Below are 26216 nucleotides of genomic sequence, written 5' to 3'. Positions count from 1 at the left end.
TGTCCTTGAGTGGCCCAGCCAGAGCCCAGACTGATTTAACATCTCTGGAGAGACCTGTTTAATAGCAGTTTAGCAACGCTCCCCATCAAACATGACAGAGCTTGAGAGGATCTTCATTGAAGAATAGAAGAAACAAGCTTGTAGCATCATATTCAAGTCGAGGCTGTAATCGCTGTCAAAGGTGCTTGAACAAAGTACCGAGTAAAGGTTCTGAACACTTCTGTAAATGTGGTTTTTCAGTTTTTTATTTTAATACATTTGCAAAAAAAACTGTTTTTGCTTTGTCATTGTGGGGTATTGTGTGTAGATGAGGTAAAACAACTATGTAATCAATTTTAGAATAAGGCTGTAATGTAACAAAATATGGAATAAGTCAAGGGGTCTGAATACTTCCTGAATGCACCGTATATACAGTACTTCCATACATTTTTTCAACTGGTGCCGGGGGACATTCAGACCAGTAATGTGAGGCCTGTGAGTGTCCTACTGCAAGTGTCTCACCGCAAAGGAGTCTGTTAGAGTATTATGGGGACCGAGTATTATGGGGATTTGTTTATTATGCTAATTCGATGTCCATGTGGGCGCGGACATCTACTCTACGGGGTACCCTCATTAGCAAAGCCTGAGTGATAATTGCCCTTTTGCACACATCACACAGAGGCTGTGTTTTCTCAAACTGTGTAGAGATTGCACAACACTTAATGGTCTAATAAAAGTGTCCATAGGATGAATCTTAGAGCTCAAAGATTCTGACCAGGTGAAGAGACTGGCAAGCCTAAATTCACATGTGGTTTGTCTCATGTCAACCTCTAAATAAATATGTCAATTAGCAATGAAAACAATTATTATCTACTTATCAGATTTAACAATCAATATTAGCTCTTTGTTGATCTTGCAGAGACTGAGGGGAATAATACTATGTCTGGAGTGTCATACAAATTGTTCCCAAATATCACTGTCTCAATATTTTTGCTCGGGCATAACCCCCTAGAGTAGATTGATGCACCGGCGCATCAATCTAAGTTACATAACAAGAAAATCCTCATCATAATCTGTCAGTTTACAATAGAGATAACTGCATTGGATTTTTGCATTGGATGCGTCTCAATCCACCACATCCACCAGTGTCGCACTTCCACATCTGCAGTGAAAGGTGTCAGCGCTAGAGCGGTGTATGTCAGACCATGAGAGATCCCGGAAATCAGTCTTCTCACAAAAATGTCTTTGGTGTTCTCCGTTATTCTCCACGTCTCTCACAATTGTCAGTAGAGTCGTCTGAAGTTCTTTTTGGTATCATCCGTTTATGCGACAATCTTATGGGACCCCACTGTGAAAAGGGCAGATTTTGGACAGACACTTCAATACTATTATATACTATTACAATACTCAATATTATTATAAAAAAAATTGAAATTCCTTTTTGCATTTATGAATGTGTTATTCAATGCATTTCTATGGGATTTAGTAGTAAAGTCTCAAATCCGTCATTTACATATTTTTTGATGACTAAAGCGGTCCTCTAATTCATAATCAAATAGCTAAATTATCAAAAGTATGAACATCTGAAAACAACTCCACATCTCAGCTTAGCACCCATCCTCCCCCAAGGTCTTTTATTATTTGACATTTTTTGTTATTAGGATCCCCATTAGCCAATGGCGACAGCTCGTCTTACTGGGGTCCGACACATAACGAAGAAGAAAATTACAAAGAAAAAGACATTACTAAGACAGAAATAAAGAAAGAACTAAAGAAATACTATGTTTAATCTATTACAATGGACTCTGAATGAAAAAAAAAATCAATAGATGAGACATGGTCATTCTCTGTCAAAATGTCTTCACACTCACACACGCACGCATGCACCCACACACACGCACACAGGCAAACACACACACACACACACACTGGAAATGCACACACACTCCAGGAGAGGTATTACCTTTAACCACATGGTGTCACTAATGGATTGAATTTGAAGTAGCTTCCATAACAATTCAGTACTAAAGTAGTGTCTTGATTGATTTATTTTTCATTAAATCTGTCTTTTTGTTTCTCTTTGTTTTCTTTGTCGATTTGATGGTAACTTTGAGAGTAAATCTCCCGTAAGTATAACAATCATACCTTCAGTATAGCCAAGCACCTTGCCTTGTCCTTTTATGATTTCATTTGTATTTTATTTATTTTTTATTTCACCTTTATTTATCCAAGTAGGCCAGTTGAGAATAAGTTTTCATTTACAACTGCGACGTGGCCAAGATAAAGCAAAGCAGTGCAACACAAACAACAACACAGAGTTACACATGGAATAAACAGACATACAGTCAATAACACAATAGAAAAGTCTATAAACAGAGGTTAAATAATCACAATATAGCAATAAACACTGGAGGGATAGATGTGCAGAAGATGAGCAAGTAGAGATTCGGTGGTGCAAAAGAGCAAATAAATATATAACAGTATAGGGATGAGGTAGTTGGATGGGCTATTTACAGATGGACTGTGTACAGGTGCAGTGATATGTGAGCTGCTCTGACAGCTGGTATTTAAAGTCAGAGAGGGAGATGTGAGTCTCCAGCTTCAGTGATTTTTGCAATTTGTTCCATTCATTGGTAGCAGAGAACTGGAAGGAAAGGCGGCCAAAGGAGGAATTGGCTTTGGGGGTGACCAGTGAAATATACCTTGCTGGAGCGCGTGCTACGGGTGGGTGCTGCTATGGTGATAAGTGAGTACCTAGCAGAGACTTATAGATTTTTATTTTTATTTTTACCTTTATTTAACTAGGCAAGTCAGTTAAGAACAAATTCTTATTTTCAATGACAGCCTAGGAACAGTGGGTTAACTGCCTTTTCAGGGGCAGAACGACAGATTTGTACCTTGTCAGCTCAGGGATTTGAACTTGCAACCTTCCGGTTACTAGCCCAACGCTCTAACCACTAGGCTACCCTGCCGCCCCAGATGACTTGGAGCCAGTCGGTTTGGCGATGAATATGAAGCGAGGGCCAGCCAACGAGACCATACAGGTCGCAGTGGTGGGTAGAATATGTGCTGTACTGTATCAGTTACTGTACCTGGATACTGTACTGTATCCAGGTACAGTAACTGTAACCCACTGACTTATTTACTTGCTCATCGTAAGCAGCCTGGTAAAATAAGCAGTGGAGTGAGAATAGGTTGAATGATTAAATGTATGTAAAAATTATACTGTATTATGTCAAGGCTTTCAATGATTTCAACCATCGAAAGATTTAAATGTTTGACCATTGAATTTGGCTACTTGACTTCCTTTAACCTACTTTACTCATAATATGAATACAATTTAAAACATGTTTAATTGTTTAAAACATAACTCAAATACTGTTCACAACCAATATAGCCTCACTAAATATATCAAGAAATATCAAATGACAAAACTAGATGCTAATCCTCAGATTTGACTAACTCTGACTAACAAATGCACAAACTGTGAACATATGTTTGAATACAAAATTAAATTTCTCAGGCAAAAGAAAGTGTGCAGGAGGGGACATATGCCATTTCAAATCATCTTTATTGCATTGCAGATAGACATACAGCAAGTACATTAAAGGGAAACTCAGGCAAAATATGGAAGACAGCTATTACAGTACTTATTGTCAGTTAATGTTCTGGTCATTTCATCAACCATATCTTGCTCTTGTTGAGTTGAAGTTTCTGATTCATGTACTTTCTCAGCGACCAGCTGGAGCTGGAGCTGGGGCTGGAGCTGGGGCTGGAGCTGGGGCTGGGGCTGGGGCTGGGGCTGGGCTGGGGCTGGGGCTGGGGCTGGGGCTGGGGCTGGGGCTGGGGCTGGAGCTGGGGCTGGAGCTGGAGCTGGAGCTGGGGCTGGAGCTGGGGCTGGTGCTGCAGGGGCTGGGACAAGACCAAGTCTTTGCAGAAGCAGAAGGTAGTTGTACTGCTGGAGAAAGTTTGGAAAGCCAGGGCCAGGGCCAGGGCCAGGGCCACGGACACGCTAGATGAAGGAGGGAAAAATAAGGATAATCAAAACTAATGTAGTCGCTGGAGTCTGAATTGTGTACACCATACACAATAACTGTACATAGTTTATTTTAGAAGTAAATCATTTTTATTGAAGAACTGTATAGAGCAAGGGCCATGTAGATGCTGATACTATATGTATTTTTGTCATTTATTTGTGTTTTATTTTTCATATTTTATTTACAAATGTTTTCATTTTTCTTCCACTTTGACAATACAGAGTATTTTCTGTAGATCGTTTTAATCCCACCTTGTAACTCAACAAAATGTAGAAAAGTTGAGGGGTTTGAATATCTTTTCAAGGCATTGTATAATATGGCAGCTTCAGTTTGAATGCGGCCCACACCCTTCTGGTACAAACTTTGCCTTTCCTGTCTTTCTCTCAATGTCTCTGTCCCCAAATAAGGCAAAATACTCCTTCAAAAAAGATGATTCATTCATACTACTCACCTCTTCACTTGAAGAGCGCTTCTCAATGACATGCTGATGGCCATGCTCATGCTCAGCCTTCGAAAGCAAACAATAAGACAATGAATTAATATATATATGTGTGTAATATACTAACTTTAAGATTATTCTAAGTCTAACATGACATTTGCACCAGTATTTCATGTACATACTATATGCATGGCTTACCAAAGCAATAGAGAGAAGCATCACAAATCCAAGTAGAACAACAATCTTCATGCTGAAAGTCTTCATCTAAATAGAGTATAAACATAAACATCATCACATTATTAATCCATCTATTCCCTACAAGTTACAGATCATATTATATGTATAATCTACTACACAGTTAATGAGTGTATAAGAATGACTTCACTCTGAACAAAGTGTTAGAATTATAAGTATAACCATACCTTAACGTATCTCAGGGTCAAAAGCCTTCTCAGTGCCTCTGTATGTCCTTGCACACTCATCAATACACAAACAATATATAGTGTTTCTCAGTCAATCACAAAGCCCTGATGAAGCCTAAATGTGTTGCAATGAAGGATGTTGTATGATGTCTGGGTGTTCCATGTAACGTTGGGCATTGCAAAACAGGCAAACAAATTAGCCTCTTGCCACTGCTATTAATCAAATGTGCTAACTGAAAATGTCAGTATAGGCCTACTGTATCATTGTTTCCCATCTGCTGTTAATTCCAGAACAATATTTTTTCCACATCTACATTTATGGAGATAACATTCTCTGTGTGATTCTCTGTGTGAGTTTCCATTTGACCTCTGACTGGGTAGAGACAGACTGACCAGCAAATAAGTGTCTCCCTCACAAAGTGGTCCAAATGTTTAATGCAACTGTCTGAAAGTATGCAAACTAGTTTGATAAATTGTCAGAACAATTAAGCAGGATAAATGTATACTATTAAGTCTTGATACTGACTCAGAGCTATGGAAATATATATAGAGTTCTTACTGAAGTTAAAGAGTTGAGGTTCACAAATGTTTAATGTTGCAATCCATTTTTAAAGTGTCTTTCAAAATGGTCAAGTTTTTAGCCACCAATAAAAAAACATGCACTATGTGGACACCACTTCAAATAAGTGAATTTGGCAATTTAAGCCACACTAGTTGCAGACAGTTGAGCACACAGCCATGCAATTTACAGACAAATATTGGCAGTAGATTGGCCTGTACTGAAGAGCTCATAACTTTCAACATGGCACCAACGTAGGTGCTACCTTTTCAACGAGTCAGTTAGTCAAATGTATTTCCTGCTAGAGCTGCCACCGGCAACTGTAAGTGCTGTTTTTGTGATGTGGAAACATCTAGGAGCAACACCGTCTCAGCACCGAAGTGGTAGGCCAGGGAAGCTCACAGAATGGGACGGCCGAATGCTGAAGTGCGTAGCGTGTAAAAACCGTCTCTCCTTAGTTGCAACACTCACAAACTCATTCCAAACTGCCTCTGGAAGCAATGTCAGCACAATAACTGTTAGTCAGGAGGTAAATTAAATGGGTTTCCGAGGCCAAATTTGACCTTTATTTTACTAGGCAAGTCGGTTAAGAACAAATTCTTATTTTCAATGATGGCCTAGGAACAGTGGGTTAACTGCCTGTTCAGGGGCAGGATGACAGATTTGTACCTTGTCAGCTCAGGATTTGAACTTGCAACCTTTCGGTTACTAGTCCATGCTCTAACCACTAGGCTACCCTGCCGCCCCAGAGGAAACACGTTCTCTAAAGTGATGAATCACGCTTCATCATCTGGCAGTCCGACAGATTAATATGGATTTGGCAGATGCCAGAAGAACGCTACCTGCCCCAATGCATAATGCCAACTTTAAAGTTTGGTGGTTGAGGAATAATGGTCTTTGCTGTTTTTCACTCCAACTGCGAGCCAGGCCTAATCGCCCAAAGTCAGTGCCCAAACTCAATAATGATCTTGTGACTGAATGGAAGCCAGTCCCCGCAGCAATGTTCCAACATCTAGAGGAAAGCTGGAGGCTATTTTCATGGCAATGGGGGACCAATCCATATTAACGCCCTTGATATTAGAATTAAATGTACGATGAGCAGGTGTTCTTTGGGCCATGGAGTCTATTTGGTTATCTGCAACCCAAGAAGAACTGCTAGTGGGTCTTGACCCCTTTTTGGAAACAACATATTCTCTGGAACTGATTATGAATTCAGAAGTTTTGTTGATTTCATACTTGTTTACAATTGTTTTAGGACTTGTAGAGCCTTGCACAGCCTTCCACCTGATATCAGAGAGGTTTCACACTTGTTTTGAAAGGATCTCAAATAGATTGTCAAACAAACAGAACACAACAGATAAAGACATACACAATGACGGATCTTAACTTATTTCATTTATTAATGATGGAATAATCAGCTCTGAACAGGAGCTAATGTCAACATGTTTGATTTAAACAAGTTTTTTCTCCTTCCCCTATCGACGCCCTTCTCATTTTCCACCCACTGCCGGGGCTGGGCCTGGAGCTGCAGCAGGACTTGCGGCAGGAGCAGAGGCGAGGCTGGCCAATAGGAAGGGCAGGAGGGTCATCAAGGCAGAGTTACCTTGAGAAGGCTGCGCATAAGGGAAGTAGGATGGGTACCGATAGGGGTAAAACCCTCCCAAACCACCATAACCCCTGTACCTCTGTAGAGAGAGAGAGAGAGAGAGAGAGAGAGAGAGAGAGAGAGAGAGAGAGAGAGAGAGAGAGAGAGAGAGAGAGAGAGAGAGAGAGAGAGAGAGAGAGAGAGAGAGAGAGAGAGAGAGCTGGATAAATTGTTCTGAGCTCAAGACCATTTCATTCCACTGTCAACCAATGAGCTTTCAGTCCCATGATCAATGGTGTGTCCTGGAGATGTGAAATGTGATGAAATTAGACATTTGGTGTGTCATTCTACAAATCTGTATATATCCATAGTGCCCTCAAAGAACAATGGCCCATCAGTATTAGGAAACTTTTGCTAAGTTGACAGGTTTTGAAACTGTTGATGATTTATACCCTTGTTTTTTGGGCATTGCGGAGGATAAATTAACACATTTAATTGTAATGTACATTTTTAATTTCTCAACTTATACAGCATATCTCAAGTACCAGACTTTATTTTGATTTCTCCTATCATGCAATATAATGTACAACACTTTTTTTTATTTCTCAAATCACACCATGTAATGTACCACACTGTATAGATTTCTCACAATTTCCATAAACTTAATGAGCATTCAACAGAGGACTGGATAGACATACAATTCAGCTTGAAATATAAATGTGTTTATTAAACAAAAATGCATAAAGGAATCACACTTCATAGTCAATGTCTGGGAGTTCCATGAAATACCTGATCGACAGAAAAGCAAATTAATGAATTTATAGGATATACATTGTACTTATGATGTTTGGGGAATCCAGTGTTGGGAAAAGTGCCCAATTGTCATACTTGAGTAAAAGTAAAGATACCTTAATAGAAAATAAATTTACCCACTTAAATACAACTTGAGTAAAAGTCTAAAAGTATTTAGTTTTAAATATACTTAAGTATCAAAAGTATATGTAATTGCTCAAATATACTCAACAGTAAAAGTATAAATCATTACAAAAACCTTATATTAAACAAACCAGACGCCACCATTTTCTTGTTTACTTTATTTACAGATAGCCAGGGGTACAACTCCAACACTCAGACATCTTTATAAACTAAGCATTTGTGTTTTGTGAGTCCACCAGATCAGAGACAGTAGGGATGAGCAGGGATGTTCTCTTGATAAGCGTATTAATTTGTCCATTTTCCTGTCCTGCTAAGCATTCAAAAGGTAATTTTTGGATGTCAAGGACAATGTATGGGGTAAAATGTACATTATTTTCTTCAGGAATTTTGTGAAGCAAAAGTAAAAGTTGTCAGAAATATATATATAGTAAAGTAAAGTACAGATACCCCCAAAAACTGTTTAAGTAGTACTCTTCACCTGTTTAACGTCCACCTGGGGCAGGGGCTGGTGCAGGGGCAGGGGCTGGTGCAGGGGCAGGGGCTGGTGCAGGGGCTGGGGCAGGGGCAGGGGCAGGGGCTGGGGCTGGGGCAGGGGCTGGGGCTGGGGCAGGGGCAGGGGCTGGTGCTGGGACAGAGGCAGCAAACAGTTTAAGTAGAAGTTGAAGTAGCTGATTTGAATTCAACTGTGGCAGGGAGGGGAGAAAGGAACCAGCCTAAATAGGAAAAGAAAACAGCAGTTTTTTTCTCATTCAATGTCCTTTTGATATACACACCACACATGGAATCATATCTCAGAATATTCACATATGTTTCATATACATTGATCTTCACTACTATATGTTAAATAATTTCTGCTCATAATCTGTGGAGCTATGGAACGCACCTCCCTGGAGTTTGAGTTAGAGTTGGAGTCAGAGCTGGAACGTGCAACTCTCAAGTGATCCACATCAGCCTGAAAAAGTATAATTTTATTATTTAAATATGCATATGTATTTATATATACAGTATATACTAAAATATATATACATCAAATATGATATAAAGAAGAATATTATATATTTTGGGGCAAATATATTGTATGTTGATATTTGCTAAACTCACAGGAAGAGCCAATGACAGGCCCAGGAGGCAGCCCAGAAAGATTACAGTCTTCATCATCATCTTGGTGGTCAGTTCTAAAAACATAAAAAGATACAAAAGCAATTAGATTACCTTTTTTATTCTGAATGTTGAAGTCCCCTAGAGCGTAAGTACATTTATCACTATTCAAAAGCCCTGCTTCACAACCAATTTCCTTACCTTCGAGTCAGTCAATTTCAGCAGTTGATCCGGTGTGACGATGCAAAGACAATGAGTTATACCCAGTCGGTGGGTTCTCTTTAAATAGAGTTAAGAGCACTGATGTCACAACCCCTAATACTAAGTGGTAATATTGTGAAAATAATCATGATGTTTAATATTCTGAAATCTTTAATCTCTCTGTTGAAGGATAGGTGTGGGTAATACTAAGGGATTAGCATTATAACTGTACAGATGAGTCACACATGAAATGTATGATATACAGTACCAGTCACAGTACCACACCTACTCATTCAAGTTTTTTTTAAACATTTTTTATTTTCTACACTGTATACTAATAGTGAAGACATCAGAACTATGAAATATCACACATAGAATCATCTAGTAACCAAAAAAGTGTTAATCAAATCAAAATATATTTTACATTTGAGATTCGTCAAGAGAATGCCAAGTGTGTGCGAAGCTGTCAAGGCAAAAGGTGGTTACATTGAAGATTCTGAACACTTTTTAAAAATGACTACATGATTCCATGTGTGTTATTTCATATTTTTGATGTCTTCACTATTATTCTACAATGTAGAAAATAGTAAAAGTGTAAAAAATAACCTTGAATGAGTAGGTCCAAACTTTCGACTGGTGCTGTATGCATAAAAAACTGTTAACTCTTCACAATAATTGGTTTATTATTAGTTATTTACAACAGTATAAGCATACAATGTATAATCCTTTAAAATCTTTATTATAATATATAAAAGTTTTTACGCATTTCTGAGAATTTATTAGAATTTGAAACAGCTTGATCATAAATGTTACTATAAAGACAAAATATCAACTACATCCAGCTAATAGGTTAATTTTCAGGGGACTGTGTGATATAAATGGAGTTGCCAAATCGTCATGGGAAGGACTTGATTGTAGAATTAAGTAGGCTTGTGATTACAAGATAAACTGAGTCACCAGCTAAGAAAGTATAATATGCAACTCAATCCCCACCTTAACACGACAAATGTCCAGATTCACTACAGACAGTCCTCCCCCAGAAATCTAAAAGAAGTGTGTTCTAAAGTGTCTGTCCTAAAGGAACCCCTTTTTAATTTTACATGTGTTCAAACCATTATTTTTTAGCAATAAACAGTACTTCCATAATTTGTTTAACTGGTATCGGGTGACATTCAGACAAGTCATGTGAGGCCTATGAAATAACATACAGTGGGGAGAACAACATTACATTTTACATTTAAGTCATTTAGCAGACGCTCTTATCCAGAGCGACTTACAAATTGGTGCCTTCACCTTATGACATCCAGTGGAGCAGCCACTTTACAATAGTGCATCTAAATCTTTTAAGGGGGGAGGGGGGGTGAGAAGGATTACTTTATCCTATCCTAGGTATTCCTTAAAGAGGTGGGGTTTCAGGTGTCTCCGGAAGGTGGTGATTGACTCCGCTGTCCTGGCGTCGTGAGGGAGTTTGTTCCACCATTGGGGGGCCAGAGCAGCGAACAGTTTTGACTGGGCTGAGCGGGAACTGTACTTCCTCAGTGGTAGGGAGGCGAGCAGGCCAGAGGTGGATGAACGCAGTGCCCTTGTTTGGGTGTAGGGCCTGATCAGAGCCTGGAGGTACTGAGGTGCCGTTCCCCTCACAGCTCCGTAGGCAAGCACCATGGTCTTGTAGCGGATGCGAGCTTCAACTGGAAGCCAGTGGAGAGAGCGGAGGAGCGGGGTGACGTGAGAGAACTTGGGAAGGTTGAACACCAGACGGGCTGCGGCGTTCTGGATGAGTTGTAGGGGTTTAATGGCACAGGCAGGGAGCCCAGCCAACAGCGAGTTGCAGTAATCCAGACGGGAGATGACAAGTGCCTGGATTAGGACCTGCGCCGCTTCCTGTGTGAGGCAGGGTCGTACTCTGCGGATGTTGTAGAGCATGAACCTACAGGAACGGGCCACCGCCTTGATGTTAGTTGAGAACGACAGGGTGTTGTCCAGGATCACGCCAAGGTTCTTAGAACTCTGGGAGGAGGACACAGTGGAGTTGTCAACCGTGATGGCGAGATCATGGAACGGGCAGTCCTTCCCCGGGAGGAAGAGCAGCTCCGTCTTGCAGAGGTTCAGCTTGAGGTGGTGATCCGTCATCCACACTGATATGTCTGCCAGACATGCAGAGATGCGATTCGCCACCTGGTCATCAGAAGGGGGAAAGGAGAAGATTAATTGTGTGTCGTCTGCATAGCAATGATAGGAGAGACCATGTGAGGTTATGACAGAGCCAAGTGACTTGGTGTATAGCGAGAATAGGAGAGGGCCTAGAACAGAGCCCTGGGGGACACCAGTGGTGAGAGCACGTGGTGAGGAGACGGATTCTCGCCACGCCACCTGGTAGGAGCGACCTGTCAGGTAGGACGCAATCCAAGCGTGGGCCGCGAGAGGGGGATCTGATGGTTCACAGTATCGAAGGCAGCCGATAGGTCTAGAAGGATGAGAGCAGAGGAGAGAGAGTTAGCTTTAGCAGTGCGGAGCGCCTCCGTGATACAGAGAAGAGCAGTCTCAGTTGAATGACTAGTCTTGAAACCTGACTGATTTGGATCAAGAAGGTCATTCTGAGAGAGATAGCGGGAGAGCTGGCCAAGGACGGCACGTTCAAGGGTTTTGGAGAGAAAAGAAAGAAGGGATACTGGTCTGTAGTTGTTGACATCGGAGGGATCGAGTGTAGGTTTTTTCAGAAGGGGTGCAACTCTCGCTCTCTTGAAGACGGAAGGGACGTAGCCAGCGTTCAGGGATGAGTTGATGAGCGAGGTGAGGTAAGGGAGAAGGTCTCCGGAAATGGTCTGGAGAAGAGAGGAGGGGATAGGGTCAAGCGGGCAGGTTGTTGGGCGGCCGGCCGTCACAAGACGCAAGATTTCATCTGGAGAGAGAGGGGAGAAAGAGGTCAGAGCACAGGGTAGGGCAGTGTGAGCAGAACCAGCGGTGTCGTTTTACTTAGCAAACGAGGATCGGATGTCGTCGACCTTCTTTTCAAAATGGTTGACGAAGTCATTTGCAGAGAGGGAGGAGGGGGGGAGGGGGATTCAGGAGGGAGGAGAAGGTGGCAAAGAGCTTCCTAGGGTTAGAGGCAGATGCTTGGAATTTAGAGTGGTAGAAAGTGGCTTTAGCAGCAGCGACAGAAGAGGAAAATGTAGAGAGGAGGGAGTGAAAGGATGCCAGGTCCGCAGGGAGGCGAGTTTTCCTCCATTTCCGCTCGGCTGCCCGGAGCCCTGTTCTGTGAGCTCGCAATGAGTCGTCGAGCCACGGAGCGGGAGGGGAGGACCGAGCCGGCCTGGAGGATAGGGGACATAGAGAGTCAAAGGATGCAGAAAGGGAGGAGAGGAGGGTTGAGGAGGCAGAATCAGGAGATAGGTTGGAGAAGGTTTGAGCAGAGGGAAGAGATGATAGGATGGAAGAGGAGAGAGTAGCGGGGGAGAGAGAGCGAAGGTTGGGACGGCGCGATACCATCCGAGTAGGGGCAGTGTGGGAAGTGTTGGATGAGAGCGAGAGGGAAAAGGATACAAGGTAGTGGTCGGAGACTTGGAGGGAGTTGCAATGAGGTTAGTGGAAGAACAGCATCTAGTAAAGATGAGGTCGAGCGTATTGCCTGCCTTGTGAGTAGGGGGGGAAGGTGAGAGGGAGAGGTCAAAAGAGGAGAGGAGTGGAACGAAGGAGGCAGAGAGGAAAGAGTCAAAGGTAGACGTGGGGAGGTTAAAGTCGCCCAGAACTGTGAGAGGTGAGCCGTCCTCAGGAAAGGAGCTTATCAAGGCATCAAGCTCATTGATGAACTCTCCGAGGGAACCTGGAGGGCGATAAATGATAAGGATGTTAAGCTTGAAAGGGCTGGTAACTGTGACAGCATGGAATTCAAAGGAGGCGATAGACAGATGGGTAGGGGAGAAAGAGAGAATGACCACTTGGGAGAGATGAGGATCCCGGTGCCACCACCCCGCTGACCAGAAGCTCTCGGGGTGTGCGAGAACACGTGGGAGGACGAAGAGAGAGCAGTAGGAGTAGCAGTGTTATCTGTGGTGATCCATGTTTCCGTCAGTGCCAAGAAGTCGAGGGACTGGAGGGAGGCATAGGCTGAGATGAACTCTGCCTTGTTGGCCGCAGATCGGCAGTTCCAGAGGCTACCGGAGACCTGGAACTCCACGTGGGTCGTGCGCGCTGGGACCACCAGATTAGGTGGCCGCGGCCACGCGGTGTGGAGCGTTTGTATGGTCTGTGCAGAGAGGAGAGAACAGGGATAGACAGACACATAGTTGACAGGCTACAGAAGAGGCTACGCTAATGCAAAGGAGATTGGAATGACAAGTGGACTACACGTCTCGAATGTTCAGAAAGTTGAGCTTACGTAGCAAGAATCTTATTGACTAAAATGATTAAAAATGATACAGTACTGCTGAAGTAGGCTAGCTGGCAGTGGCTGCGTTGTTGACTTTGTAGGCTAGCTGGCAGTGGCTGCGTTGTTGATTCGGGGGCTAGCTGGCTAGCTAGCAGTGTTGATTACGTTACGTTGCGTTAAAAGAACGACAATAGCTGGCTAGGTAACCTAGAAAATCGCTCTAGACTACACAATTATCTTTGATACAGAGACGGCTATGTAGCTAGCTATGTAGCTAGCTACGATCAAACAAATCAAACCGTTGTACTGTAATGAAATTAAATGAAAATGTGATACTACCTGTGGAGCGAGGCGGAATGCGACCGGGTTGTTGAGTTCTAATCGGTAGACGTTGGCTAGCTGTTGGCTAGCTAGCAGTGTCTCCTACGTTAAGGACGACAAATAGCTGGCTGCTTTGTTGATTCAGGGGCTCTTATTAGAGCACAGAACACAACACAACAAGTATTTGGTACACTGCCGATTTTGCAGGTTTTCCTACTTACAAAGCATGAAGAGGTCTGTAGTTTTTATCATAGATACACTTCAACTGTGAGAGACGGAATCTAAAACAAAAATCCAGAAAATCACATTGTATGATTTTTAAGTAACTAATTTGCATTTCATTGCATGACATAAGTATTTGATACATCAGAAAAGCAGAACTTAATATTTGGTACAGAAACCTTTGTTTGCAATTACAGAGATCATACATTTCCTGTAGTTCTTGACCAGGTTTGCACACACTGCAGCAGGGATTTTGGCCCACTCCTCCATACAGACCTTCTCCAGATCCTTCAGGTTTCGGGGCTGTCGCTGGGCAATACAGACTTTCAGCTCCCTCCAACGATGTTCTATTGGGTTCAGGTCTGGAGACTGGATAGGCCACTCCAGGACCTTGAGATGCTTCTTACGGAGCCACTGCTTAGTTGCCCTGGCTGTGTGTTTCGGGTCGTTGTCATGCTGGAAGACCCAGCCACGACCCATCTTCGATGCTTTTACTGAGGGAAGGAGGTTGTTGGCCAAGATCTCGCGATACATGGCCCCATCCATCCTCCCCTCAGTACAGTGCAGTCGTCCTGTCCCCTTTGCAGAAAATCATCCCCAAAGAATGATGTTTCCACCTCCATGCTTCACGGTTGGAATGGTATTCTTGGGGTTGTACTCATCCTTCTTCTTCCTCCAAACTCAGCGAGTGGAGTTTAGACCAAAAAGCTCTATTTTTGTCTCATCAGACCACATGACCTTCTCCCATTCTTCCTCTGGATCATCCAGATGGTCATTGGCAAACTTCAGACGGGCCTGGATATGTGCTGGCTTGATCAGGGGGACCTTGCGACCCAGCCTTGTGCAGGTCTACAATTTTACCCTGATGTCCTTACACAACTCTCTGGTCTTGGCCATTGTGGAGAGGTTGGAGTTTGTTTGATTGAGTGTGTGGACAGGTGTATTTTATACAGGTAACGAGTTCAAACAGGTGCAGTTAATACAGGTGATTGGTTGAACAGGAGGGCTTCTTAAAGAAAAACTAACAGGTCTGTGAGAGCCAGAATTCACACTGGTTGGTAGGTGATGAAATACTTATGTCATGCAATAAAATGCTAATTAATTACTTAAAAATCATACAATGTGATTTTCTGGATTTTTGTTTTAGATTCCGTCTCTCACAGTTGAAGTGTACCTATGATAAAAACTACAGACCTCTACATGCTTTGTAAGTAGGAAAACCTGCAAAATCGGCAGTGTACCAAATACTTGTTCTCCCCACTGTATGTTATTTCATAGGCCTCACATGACTTGTCTGAATGTCACCCGATACCAGTTAAACAAATTATGGAAGTACTGTTTATTGCTAAAAAATAATGGTTTGAACACATGTAAAATTAAAAAGGGGTTCCTTTAGGACAGACACTTTAGAACACACTTCTTTTAGATTTCTGGGGGAGGACTGTCTGTAGTGAATCTGGACATTTGTCGTGGCAAGGTGGGGATTGAGTTGCATATTATACTTTCTTAGCTGGTGACTCAGTTTATCTTGTAATCACAAGCCTACTTAATTCTACAATCAAGTCCTTCCCATGACGATTTGACAACGTTCAAAGGTGGGGAGCGAAATGGGTGTTTGTTTGCAAATCACTGGTAATGCATGTGTTTACAAAATAATTTATATCCATTTATATCATACAATCCCCTGAAAATTCACCTATTAGCTGGATGTAGTTGATATTTTGTCTTTATAGTAACATTTATGATCAAGCTGTTTCAAATTCTAATAAATTCTCAGAAATGCGCAAACTTTTATATATTATAATAAAGATTTTAAAGGATTATACATTGTATGCTTATAATACTGTTGTAAATAACTAATAATAAACAAATTATTGTGAAGAGTTACCAGTTTTTTATGCATACAGCACCAGTCAAAAGTTTGGACCCACCTACTCATTCAAGGTTATTTCTTACACTTTTACTATTTTCTACATTGTGGAATAATAGTGAAGACATCAAAAATATGCAATAACAGGAGACAGGAGCAGGAATCATGTAGTCATTTTAAAAAAGTGTTCAGATTCTTCAATGTAACCACCTTTTGCCTTGACAGCTTCGCACACACTTGGCATTCTCTTGACGAATCTCAAATGTAAAATATATTTTGATTTGATTAACACTTTTTTGGTTACTAGATGATTCTATGTGTGTTATTTAATAGCTCTGATGTCTTCGCTGTTATTATACAGTGTAGAAAATAAAAAATGTTTAAAAAAAACATTTCATGTGTGACTCATCTGTACAGTTATAATGTTAATCCCTTAGTATTACCCACACCTATCCTTCAACAGAGAGATTAAAGATTTCAGAATATTAAACATCATGATTACTTTCACAATATTACCACTTAGTATTAGGGGTTGTGACATCAGTGCTCTTAACTCTATTTAAAGAGAACCCACCGACTGGGTATAACTCATTGTCTTTGCATCGTCACACCTGATCAACTGCTGAAATTGACTGACTCGAAGGTAAGGGAATTGGTTGTGAAGCAGGACTTTTGAATAGTGATAAATGTACTTACGCTCTAGTGTTCACATTCTACTTCAACATTCAGAATAAAAAAAGGTCATCTAATTGCTTTTGTATCTTTTTATGTTTTTAGAACTGACCACCAAGATGATGATGAAGACTGTAATCTTTCTGGGCTGCCTCCTGGGCCTGTCATTGGCTCTTCCTGTGAGTTTAGCAAATATCAGCATACAATATATTTGCCCCAAAATATATAATATTCTTCTTTATATCACATTTGATGTATATATATTTTAGTATAGACTGTATATATAAATACATATGCATATTTAAAAAATAAAATAATAATTTTTCAGGCTGATGTGGATCACTTGAGAGTTGCACGTTCCAGCTCTGACTCCAACTCTAACTCAAACTCCAGGGAGGTAAGTTCCATAGCTCCACAGATTATGATCAGAAATGATTTAACATATAGTAGTGAAGATCAATGTATATGAAACATATGTGAATATTCTGAGATATGATTCCATGTGTGGTGTGTATATCAAAAGGACATTGAATGAGAAAATAACAGCTGTTTTCTTTTCCTATTTAGGCTGGTTCCTTTCTGCCCTCCCTGCCACAGTTGAATTCAAATCAGCTACTTCAACTTCTACTTAAACTGTTTGCTGCCTCTGTCCCAGCACCAGCCCCAGCCCCTATCCCAGCCCCTGTCCCAGCCCCTGCCCCAGCACCTGCCCCAGCCCCTGCCCCTGCCCCAGCCCCAGCCCCTACCCCAGCCCCTGCCCCAGCCCCTGCCCCTGCACCAGCCCCTGCCCCAGGTGGACGTTAAACAGGTGAAAAGTACTACTTAAACAGTTTTTGGGGGTATCTGTACTTTACTTTACTATATATATATTTCTGACAACTTTTACTTTTGCTTCACAAAATTTCTGAAGAAAATAATGTACATTTTACCCCATACATTGTCCTTGACATCCAAAAATTACCTTTTGAATGCTTAGCAGGACAGGAAAATTGACAAATTCAAACGCTTATCAAGAGAACATCCCTGCTCATCCCTACTGTCTCTGATCTGGTGGACTCACACAAATGCTTAGTTTAAAAAGATGTCTGAGTGTTGGAGTGTACCCCTGGCTATCCGTAAATAAAGTAAACAAGAAAATGGTGGCGTCTGGTTTGTTTAATATAAGGTTTTTGTAATGATTTATACTTTTACTGTTGAGTATATTTGAGCAATTACATATACTTTTGATACTTAAGTATATTTAAAACCAAATACTTTTAGACTTTTACTCAAGTTGTATTTAAGTGGGTAACTTTATTTTCTATTAAGGTATCTTTACTTTCACTCAAGTACGACAATTGGGCACTTTTCCCAACACTGGATTCCCCAAACATCATAAGTACAATGTATATCCCTTAAATTCATTAATTCACTTTTCTGTCTATCAGGTATTTCATGGAACTCCCAGACATTGTCTATGAAGTGTGATTCCTTTATGCATTTCTGTTTAATAAACACATTCATATTTTAAGCTCAATTGTATGTCTATCCAGTCCTCTGATGAATGCTCATTAAGTTTATGAAAATTGTAAGAAATCTATACAAAGTGTGGTACATTACATTGCGTTATTTAATAAAAAAAAAAAGTTGTACATTATAATGCATGACAGGAGAAATCAAAATAAAGTCTGGTACTTCAGCTATATTGTATAAATTGAGAAATTAAAGTTAAACATTACAATTAAATGTTTTCATTTAGCCTCCGCCATGCCCCAAAACAGGTAGACGAATCATCGACAGTTTCAAAACCTTTCAATTTAGCTAAAGTTTCCTAACACTGATGAGACATTGTTCTTTGTGGGCACTGTGGATATACAGATTTGTAGGATTACCCACCAAATGCCTAATTTCATCACATTTAACATCTCCAGGACACAGGACACAAATTTGATCATGGGACTAAAGCTCATTGGTGGAATGAAAGGATCTATAAAAAGCATATTTTTGCTGTTAAGTTACAATACGGCAACAGTGTTAACAGTTTAGTACAAACATTTCAAGCATTGTACATATTCACTTGAACAGGTAAGAGTTTCAAAGAATACTGTAGTGGAGTTTAGTCATGCGTGTCTAGCTTTGAATTCACTGTATGTCTTTTTCATTTCAAGAACTCCGTGGTGACCATGAAAGTACTATTCCTAGTGACGTGCCTGATTGGACTTGGTTCCTCCATTCCTGTAAGAATTCTTGAAATACAACATCAAGCCTTTAATTTACACATCAATACAACAAGAGATTGCCATTTCCATAGATTGCATTGCATTGGAATATGACAATATCTGAATTATTACAATATGATGGACTTAAGTTCACACTTTGAGTGTTGATTACTTTATACCATAATATCATTCATCCTGGGATTTTGTTTGTGTGTGCAGGTGTCTGAGGAACATGATCGAGAGGAGCGCTCAGCTAGCAATGAGGTGCAGTAATATTTAGTACTATCTATTAGGTATTCTGTCTATTAGAGTACTAAAGTACGGTCTACTATTTGAATATGATTACTAGTTTGTTTCAGCTAAGAACAATTTATCCAGCTCTCTCTCTCTCTCTCTCTCTCTCTCTCTCTCTCTCTCTCTCTCTCTCTCTCTCTCTCTCTCTCTACAGAGGTACAGGGGTTATGGGCGTGGTTTGGGAGGGTTTTACCCCTATCAGCAGCCTCAGTACCCATCCTACTTCCCTTATGCGCAGCCTTCTCAAGGTAACTCTGCCTTGATGGCCCTCCTGCCCTTCCTATTGGCCAGCCTCGCCTCTGCTCCTGCCGCAACTCCTGCTGCAGCTCCAGCTCCAGCCCCGGCAGCGGGTGGAAAATGAGACGGGCGTCGATAGGGGAAGGAGAAAACTTGTTTAAATCAAATATGTTGACATTAGCTCCTGTTCAGAGCTGATTATTCCATCATTAATAAATGAAATAAGTTAAGATCCGTCATTGTGTATGTCTTTGTCTGTTGTGTTCTGTTTGTTTGACACAAGTGTGAAACCTCTGTGATATCAGGTGGAAGGCTGTGCAAGGCTCTACAGGTCCTAAAACAATTGTAAACAAGTATGAAATCAACAAAACTTCTGAATTCATAATCAGTTCCAGAGAATTTGTCGTTTGCACACATATGCAGACGACACACAATTAATCTTCTCCTTTCCCCCTTCTGATGACCAGGTGGCGAATCGCATCTCTGCATGTCTGGCAGACATATCAGTGTGGATGACGGATCACCACCTCAAGCTGAACCTCGGCAAGACGGAGCTGCTCTTCCTCCCGGGGAAGGACTGCCCGTTCCATGATCTCGCCATCACGGTTGACAACTCCATTGTGTCCTCCTCCCAGAGCGCTAAGAACCTTGGTGTGATCCTGGACAACACCCTGTCGTTCTCAACTAACATCAAGGCGGTGGCCCGTTCCTGTAGGTTCATGCTCTACAACATCCGCAGAGTACGACCCTGCCTCACACAGGAAGCGGCGCAGGTCCTAATCCAGGCACTTGTCATCTCCCGTCTGGATTACTGCAACTCGCTGTTGGCTGGGCTCCCTGCCTGTGCCATTAAACCCCTACAACTCATCCAGAACGCCGCAGCCCGTCTGGTGTTCAACCTTCCCAAGTTCTCTCACGTCACCCCGCTCCTCCGCTCTCTCCACTGGCTTCCAGTTGAAGCTCGTATCCGCTACAAGACCATGGTGCTTGCCTACGGAGCTGTGAGGGGAACGGCACCTCACTACCTCCAGGCTCTGATCAGGCCCTACACCCAAACAAGGGCACTGCGTTCATCCACCTCTGGCCTGCTCGCCTCCCTACCACTGAGGAAGTACAGTTCCCGCTCAGCCCAGTCAAAACTGTTCGCTGCTCTGGCCCCCCAATGGTGGAACAAACTCCCTCACGACGCCAGGACAGCGGAGTCAATCACCACCTTCCGGAGACACCTGAAACCCCACCTCTTTAAGGAATACCTAGGATAGGATAAAGTAATCCTTCTCACCCCCCTTAAAAGATTTAGATGCACGATTGTAAAGTGGCTGTTCCACTGGATGTCATAAGGTGAATGCACCAATTTGTAAGTCGCTCTGGATAAGAGCGTCTGCTAAATGACTTAAATGTAATGATGTAAATGCAAGAGGCTAATTTGTTTGCCTGTTTTGCAATGCCCAACGTTACATGGAACACCCAGACATCATACAACATCCTTCATTGCAACACATTTAGGCTTCATCAGGGCTTTGTGTTTGGCTGAGAAACACTATATATTGTTTGTGTATTGATGAGTGTGCAAGGACATACAGAGGCACTGAGAAGGCTTTTGACCCTGAGATACGTTAAGATATGGTTATATTTATAATACTAACACTTTGTTCAGAGTGAAGGCATTCTTATACACTCATTAACTGTGTAGTAGATTATACATATAATATGATCTGTAACTTGTAGGGAATAGATGGATTAATAAAGTGATGATGTTTATGTTTATACTCTATTTAGATGAAGACTTTCAGCATGAAGATTGTTGTTCTACTTGGATTTGTGATGCTTCTCTCTATTGCTTTGGTAAGCCATGCATATAGTATGTACATGAAATACTGGTGCAAATGTCATGTTAGACTTAGAATAATCTTAGCGTTAGTATATTACACACATATATATATTAATTCATTGTCTTATTGTTTGCTTTCGAAGGCTGAGCATGAGCATGGCCATCAGCATGTCATTGAGAAGCGCTCTTCAAGTGAAGAGGTGAGTAGTATGAATGAATCATCTTTTTTGAAGGAGTATTTTGCCTTATTTGGGGACAGAGACATTGAGAGAAAGACAGGAAAGGCAAAGTTTGTGCCAGAAGGGTGTGGGCCGCATTCAAACTGAAGCTGCCATATTATACAATGCTTTCAAAAGATATTCAAACCACTCAACTTTTCTACATTTGGTTGAGTTACAAGGTGGGATTAAAACGATCTACAGAAAATACTCTGTATTGTCAAAGTGGAAGAAAAATGAAAACATTTGTAAATAAAATATGAAAAATAAAACACAAATAAATGACAAAAATACATATAGTATCAGCATCTACATGGCCCTTGCTCTATACAGTTCTTCAATAAAAATGATTTACTTCTAAAATAAACTATGTACAGTTATTGTGTATGGTGTACACAATTCAGACTCCAGCGACTACATTAGTTTTGATTATCCTTATTTTTCCCTCCTTCATCTAGCGTGTCCGTGGCCCTGGCCCTGGCCCTGGCCGTGGCTTTCCAAACTTTCTCCAGCAGTACAACTACCTTCTGCTTCTGCAAAGACTTGGTCTTGTCCCAGCCCCTGCAGCACCAGCCCCAGCTCCAGCTCCAGCTCCAGCCCCAGCCCCAGCCCCAGCCCCAGCCCCAGCCCCAGCCCCAGCCCCAGCCCCAGCTCCAGCCCCAGCTCCAGCCCCAGCCCCAGCCCCAGCCCCAGCTCCAGCCCCAGCCCCAGCTCCAGCCCCAGCTCCAGCTCCAGCTGGTCGCTGAGAAAGTACATGAATCAGAAACTTCAACTCAACAAGAGCAAGCTATGGTTGATGAAATGACCAGAACATTAACTGACAATAAGTACTGTAATAGCTGTCTTCCATATTTTGCCTGAGTTTCCCTTTAATGTACTTGCTGTATGTCTATCTGCAATGCAATAAAGATGATTTGAAATGGCATATGTCCCCTCCTGCACACTTTCTTTTGCCTGAGAAATTTCATTTTGTATTCAAACATATGTTCACAGTTTGTGCATTTGTTTAGTCAGAGTTAGTCAAATCTGAGGATTAGCATCTAGTTTTGTCATTTGATATTTCTTGATATATTTAGTGAGGCTATATTGGTTGTGAACAGTATTTGAGTTATGTTTTAAACAATTAAACATGTTTTAAATTGTATTCATATTATGAGTAAAGTAGGTTAAAGGAAGTCAAGTAGCCAAATTCAATGGTCAAACATTTAAATCTATCGATGGTTGAAATCATTGAAAGCCTTGACATAATACAGTATAATTTTTACATACATTTAATCATTCAACCTATTCTCACTCCACTGCTTATTTTACCAGGCTGCTTACGATGAGCAAGTAAATAAGTCAGTGGGTTACAGTTACTGTACCTGGATACAGTACAGCACATATTCTACCCACCACTGCGACCTGTATGCTCTCGTTGGCTGGCCCTCGCTTCATATTCATCGCCAAACCGACTGGCTCCAAGTCATCTGGGGCAGCAGGGTAGCCTAGTGGTTAGAGCGTTGGGCTGGTAACCGGAAGGTTGCAAGTTAAAATCCCTGAGCTGACAAGGTACAAATCTGTCGTTCTGCCCCTGAACAGGCAGTTAACCCACTGTTCATAGGCCGTCATTGAAAATAAGAATTTGTTCTTAACTGACTTGCCTAGTTAAATAAAGGTAAAATAAAAATCTATAAGTCTCTGCTAGGTACTCACTTATCACCATAGCAGCACCCACCTGTAGCACACGCTCCAGCAAGGTATATTTCACTGGTCACCCCAAAAGCCAATTCCTCCTTTGGCCGCCTTTCCTTCCAGTTCTCTGCTACCAATGAATGGAACAAATTGCAAAAATCACTGAAGCTGGAGACTCACGTCTCCCTCTCTGACTTTAAGCACCAGCTGTCAGAGCAGCTCACATATCACTGCACCTGTACACAGTCCATCTGTAAATAGCCCATCCAACTACCTCATCCCTATACTGTTATATATTTATTTGCTCCTTTGCACCACCGAATCTCTACTTGCTCATCTTCTGCACATCTATCCCTCCAGTGTTTATTGCTATATTGTAATTATTTAACCTCTGTTTATAGACTTTTCTATTGTGTTATTGACTGTATGTCTGTTTATTCCATGTGTAACTCTGTGTTGTTGTTTGTGTTGCACTGCTTTGCTTTATCTTGGCCACGTCGCAGTTGTAAATGAAAACTTATTCTCAACTGGCCTACTTGGATAAATAAAGGTGAAATAAAAAATAAATAAAATACAAATGAAATCATAAAAGGACAAGGCAAGGTGCTTGGCTATACTGAAGGTATGATTGTTATACTTACGGCAGATTTACTCTCAAAGTTACCATCAAATCGACAAAGAAAACAAAGAGAAACAAAAAGACAGATTTAATGAAAAATAAATGAATCAAGACACTACTTTAGTACTGAATTTTTATGGAAGCTACTTCAAATTCAATCCATTAGTGACACCATGTGGTTAAAGGTAATACCTCTCCTGGAGTGTGTGTGCATTTCCAGTGTGTGTGTGTGTGTGTTTGCCTGTGTGCGTGTGTGTGGGTGCATGCGTGCGTGTATGAGTGTGAAGACATTTTGACAGAGAATGACCATGTCTCATCTATTGATAATTTTTTCATTCAGAGTCCATTGTAATAGATTAAACATAGTATTTCTTTAGTTCTTTCTTTATTTCTGTCTTAGTAATGTCTTTTTCTTTGTAATTTTCTTCTTCGTTATGTGTCGGACCCCAGTAAGACGAGCTGTCGCCATTGGCTAATGGGGATCCTAATAACAAAAAATGTCAAATAATAAAAGACCTTGGGGGAGGATGGGTCCTAAGCTGAGATGTGGAGTTGTTTTCAGATGTTCATACTTTTGATAATTTAGCTATTTGATTTTGAATTAGAGGACCGCTTTAGTCATCAAAAAATATGTAAATGACTGATTTGAGACTTTACTACTAAATCCCATAGAAATGCATTGAATAACACATTCATAAATGCAAAAAGGAATTTCAATTTTTTTTACAATAATATTGGGTGTTGTAATAGTATATAATAGTATTGAAGTGTCTGTCCTAAATCTAGGAGGAAATATACTCAGGAAATGTACTGCTTATAAATATATGTATATATATACTTATTTTTTTGACACATATTTAACCCCTTTTTTGGGGGTAGGAATAAAACTACCTTCATGCTTCCATTAGTTTTTTGAAACCTGTAACGATTACCTCAGACAAGTCCCGTGCCACTTGTCTGGGCCGTGTAGCAAAATCTGCCGTTTTCACAGTGGGGTCCCATAAGATTGTCTCCTAAACGGATGATACCAAAAAGAACTTCAGACGACTCTACTGACAATTGTGAGAGACGTGGAGAATAACGGAGAACACCAAATGTTCGGACATTACAGACATTTTTGTGAGAAGACTGATTTCCGGGATCTCTCATGGTCTGACATACACCGCTCTAGCGCTGACACCTTTCACTGCAGATGTGGAAGTGCGACACTGGTGGATGTGGTGGATTGAGACGCATCCAATGCAAAAATCCAATGCAGATATCTCTATTGTAAACTGACAGATTATGATGAGGATTTTCTTGTTATGTAATTTAGATTGAGCCGCCGGTGCATCAATCTACTCTAGGGGGTTATGCCTGAGCAAAAATATTGAGACAGTGATATTTGGGAACAATTTGTATGACAATCCAGACATAGTATTATTCCCCTCAGTATCTGCAAGATCAACAAAGAGCTAATATTGATTGTTAAATCTGATAAGTAGATAATAATTGTTTTCATTGCTAATTGACATATTTATTTAGAGGTTGACATGAGACAAACCACATGCGAATTTAGGCTTGCCAGTCTTTTCACCTGGTCAGAATCTTTGAGCTCTAAGATTCATCCTATGGACACTTTTATTAGACCATTAAGTGTTGTGCAATCTCTACACAGTTTGAGAAAACACAGCCTCTGTGTGATGTGTGCAAAAGGGCAATTATCACTCAGGCTTTGCTAATGAGGGTACCCCGTAGAGTAGATGTCCGCGCCCACATGGACATCGAATTAGCATAATAAACAAATCCCCATAATACTCGGTCCCCATAATACTCTAACAGACTCCTTTGCGGTGAGACACTTGCAGTAGGACACTCACAGGCCTCACATTACTGGTCTGAATGTCCCCCGGCACCAGTTGAAAAAAATGTATGGAAGTACTGTATATACGGTGCATTCAGGAAGTATTCAGACCCCTTGACTTATTCCATATTTTGTTACATTACAGCCTTATTCTAAAATTGATTACATAGTTGTTTTACCTCATCTACACACAATACCCCACAATGACAAAGCAAAAACAGTTTTTTTTGCAAATGTATTAAAATAAAAAACTGAAAAACCACATTTACAGAAGTGTTCAGAACCTTTACTCGGTACTTTGTTCAAGCACCTTTGACAGCGATTACAGCCTCGACTTGAATATGATGCTACAAGCTTGTTTCTTCTATTCTTCAATGAAGATCCTCTCAAGCTCTGTCATGTTTGATGGGGAGCATTGCTAAACTGCTATTAAACAGGTCTCTCCAGAGATGTTAAATCAGGTTCAAGTCTAGGCTCTGGCTGGGCCACTCAAGGACATTCAGAGACTTGTCCCGAAGCCACTCCTGCGTTGTCTTGGCTGTGTGCTTAGGGTTGTTGGAAGGTGAACCTTCGCCCAAGTCTGAGGTCCCGAGCG

At 41.3% G+C, this 26216-nt stretch overlaps 2 protein-coding genes and 2 long non-coding RNA genes across 4 annotated transcripts; 2 read left to right on the top strand and 2 right to left on the bottom strand.

Annotated features, from left to right (window-relative positions):
• Nucleotides 1–3531: 3531 nt before the first annotated feature.
• LOC135573931 (uncharacterized) lies at nt 3532–4952 on the bottom strand. The gene is made up of 4 exons (XM_065024136.1): nt 4878–4952; nt 4654–4719; nt 4468–4524; nt 3532–3991 (listed from the first exon to the last, which is right to left on the bottom strand). Exons 3-4 carry the CDS (start codon nt 4515–4517, stop codon nt 3652–3654), a joined length of 390 nt encoding a protein of 129 aa, XP_064880208.1. The 5' UTR covers nt 4518–4524; nt 4654–4719; nt 4878–4952; the 3' UTR covers nt 3532–3651.
• A 2775-nt stretch (nt 4953–7727) lies between these two features.
• On the bottom strand, nt 7728–9341 carry LOC135573930 (uncharacterized). The gene is made up of 4 exons (XR_010465013.1): nt 9257–9341; nt 9059–9132; nt 8841–8909; nt 7728–8670 (listed from the first exon to the last, which is right to left on the bottom strand). It is a non-coding gene; the product is annotated as an uncharacterized LOC135573930 (long non-coding RNA).
• A 7243-nt stretch (nt 9342–16584) lies between these two features.
• LOC115137685 (uncharacterized) lies at nt 16585–18223 on the top strand. The gene is made up of 4 exons (XR_010465012.1): nt 16585–16678; nt 16813–16886; nt 17036–17104; nt 17275–18223. It is a non-coding gene; the product is annotated as an uncharacterized LOC115137685 (long non-coding RNA).
• A 2716-nt stretch (nt 18224–20939) lies between these two features.
• On the top strand, nt 20940–22404 carry LOC115137684 (hydroxysteroid dehydrogenase-like protein 2). The gene is made up of 3 exons (XM_029674012.2): nt 20940–21281; nt 21411–21467; nt 21944–22404. The coding sequence occupies exons 2-3, from the start codon at nt 21418–21420 to the stop codon at nt 22344–22346; spliced, it is 453 nt and encodes a 150-aa protein (XP_029529872.2). The 5' UTR covers nt 20940–21281; nt 21411–21417; the 3' UTR covers nt 22347–22404.
• Nucleotides 22405–26216: the final 3812 nt, after the last annotated feature.

The sequence above is a fragment of the Oncorhynchus nerka genome, linkage group LG11 (assembly GCF_034236695.1).
Source record: "Oncorhynchus nerka isolate Pitt River linkage group LG11, Oner_Uvic_2.0, whole genome shotgun sequence".
Lineage (NCBI taxonomy): Eukaryota > Metazoa > Chordata > Actinopteri > Salmoniformes > Salmonidae > Oncorhynchus > Oncorhynchus nerka.
This window is presented reverse-complemented; position numbering and strand designations above follow the sequence as displayed.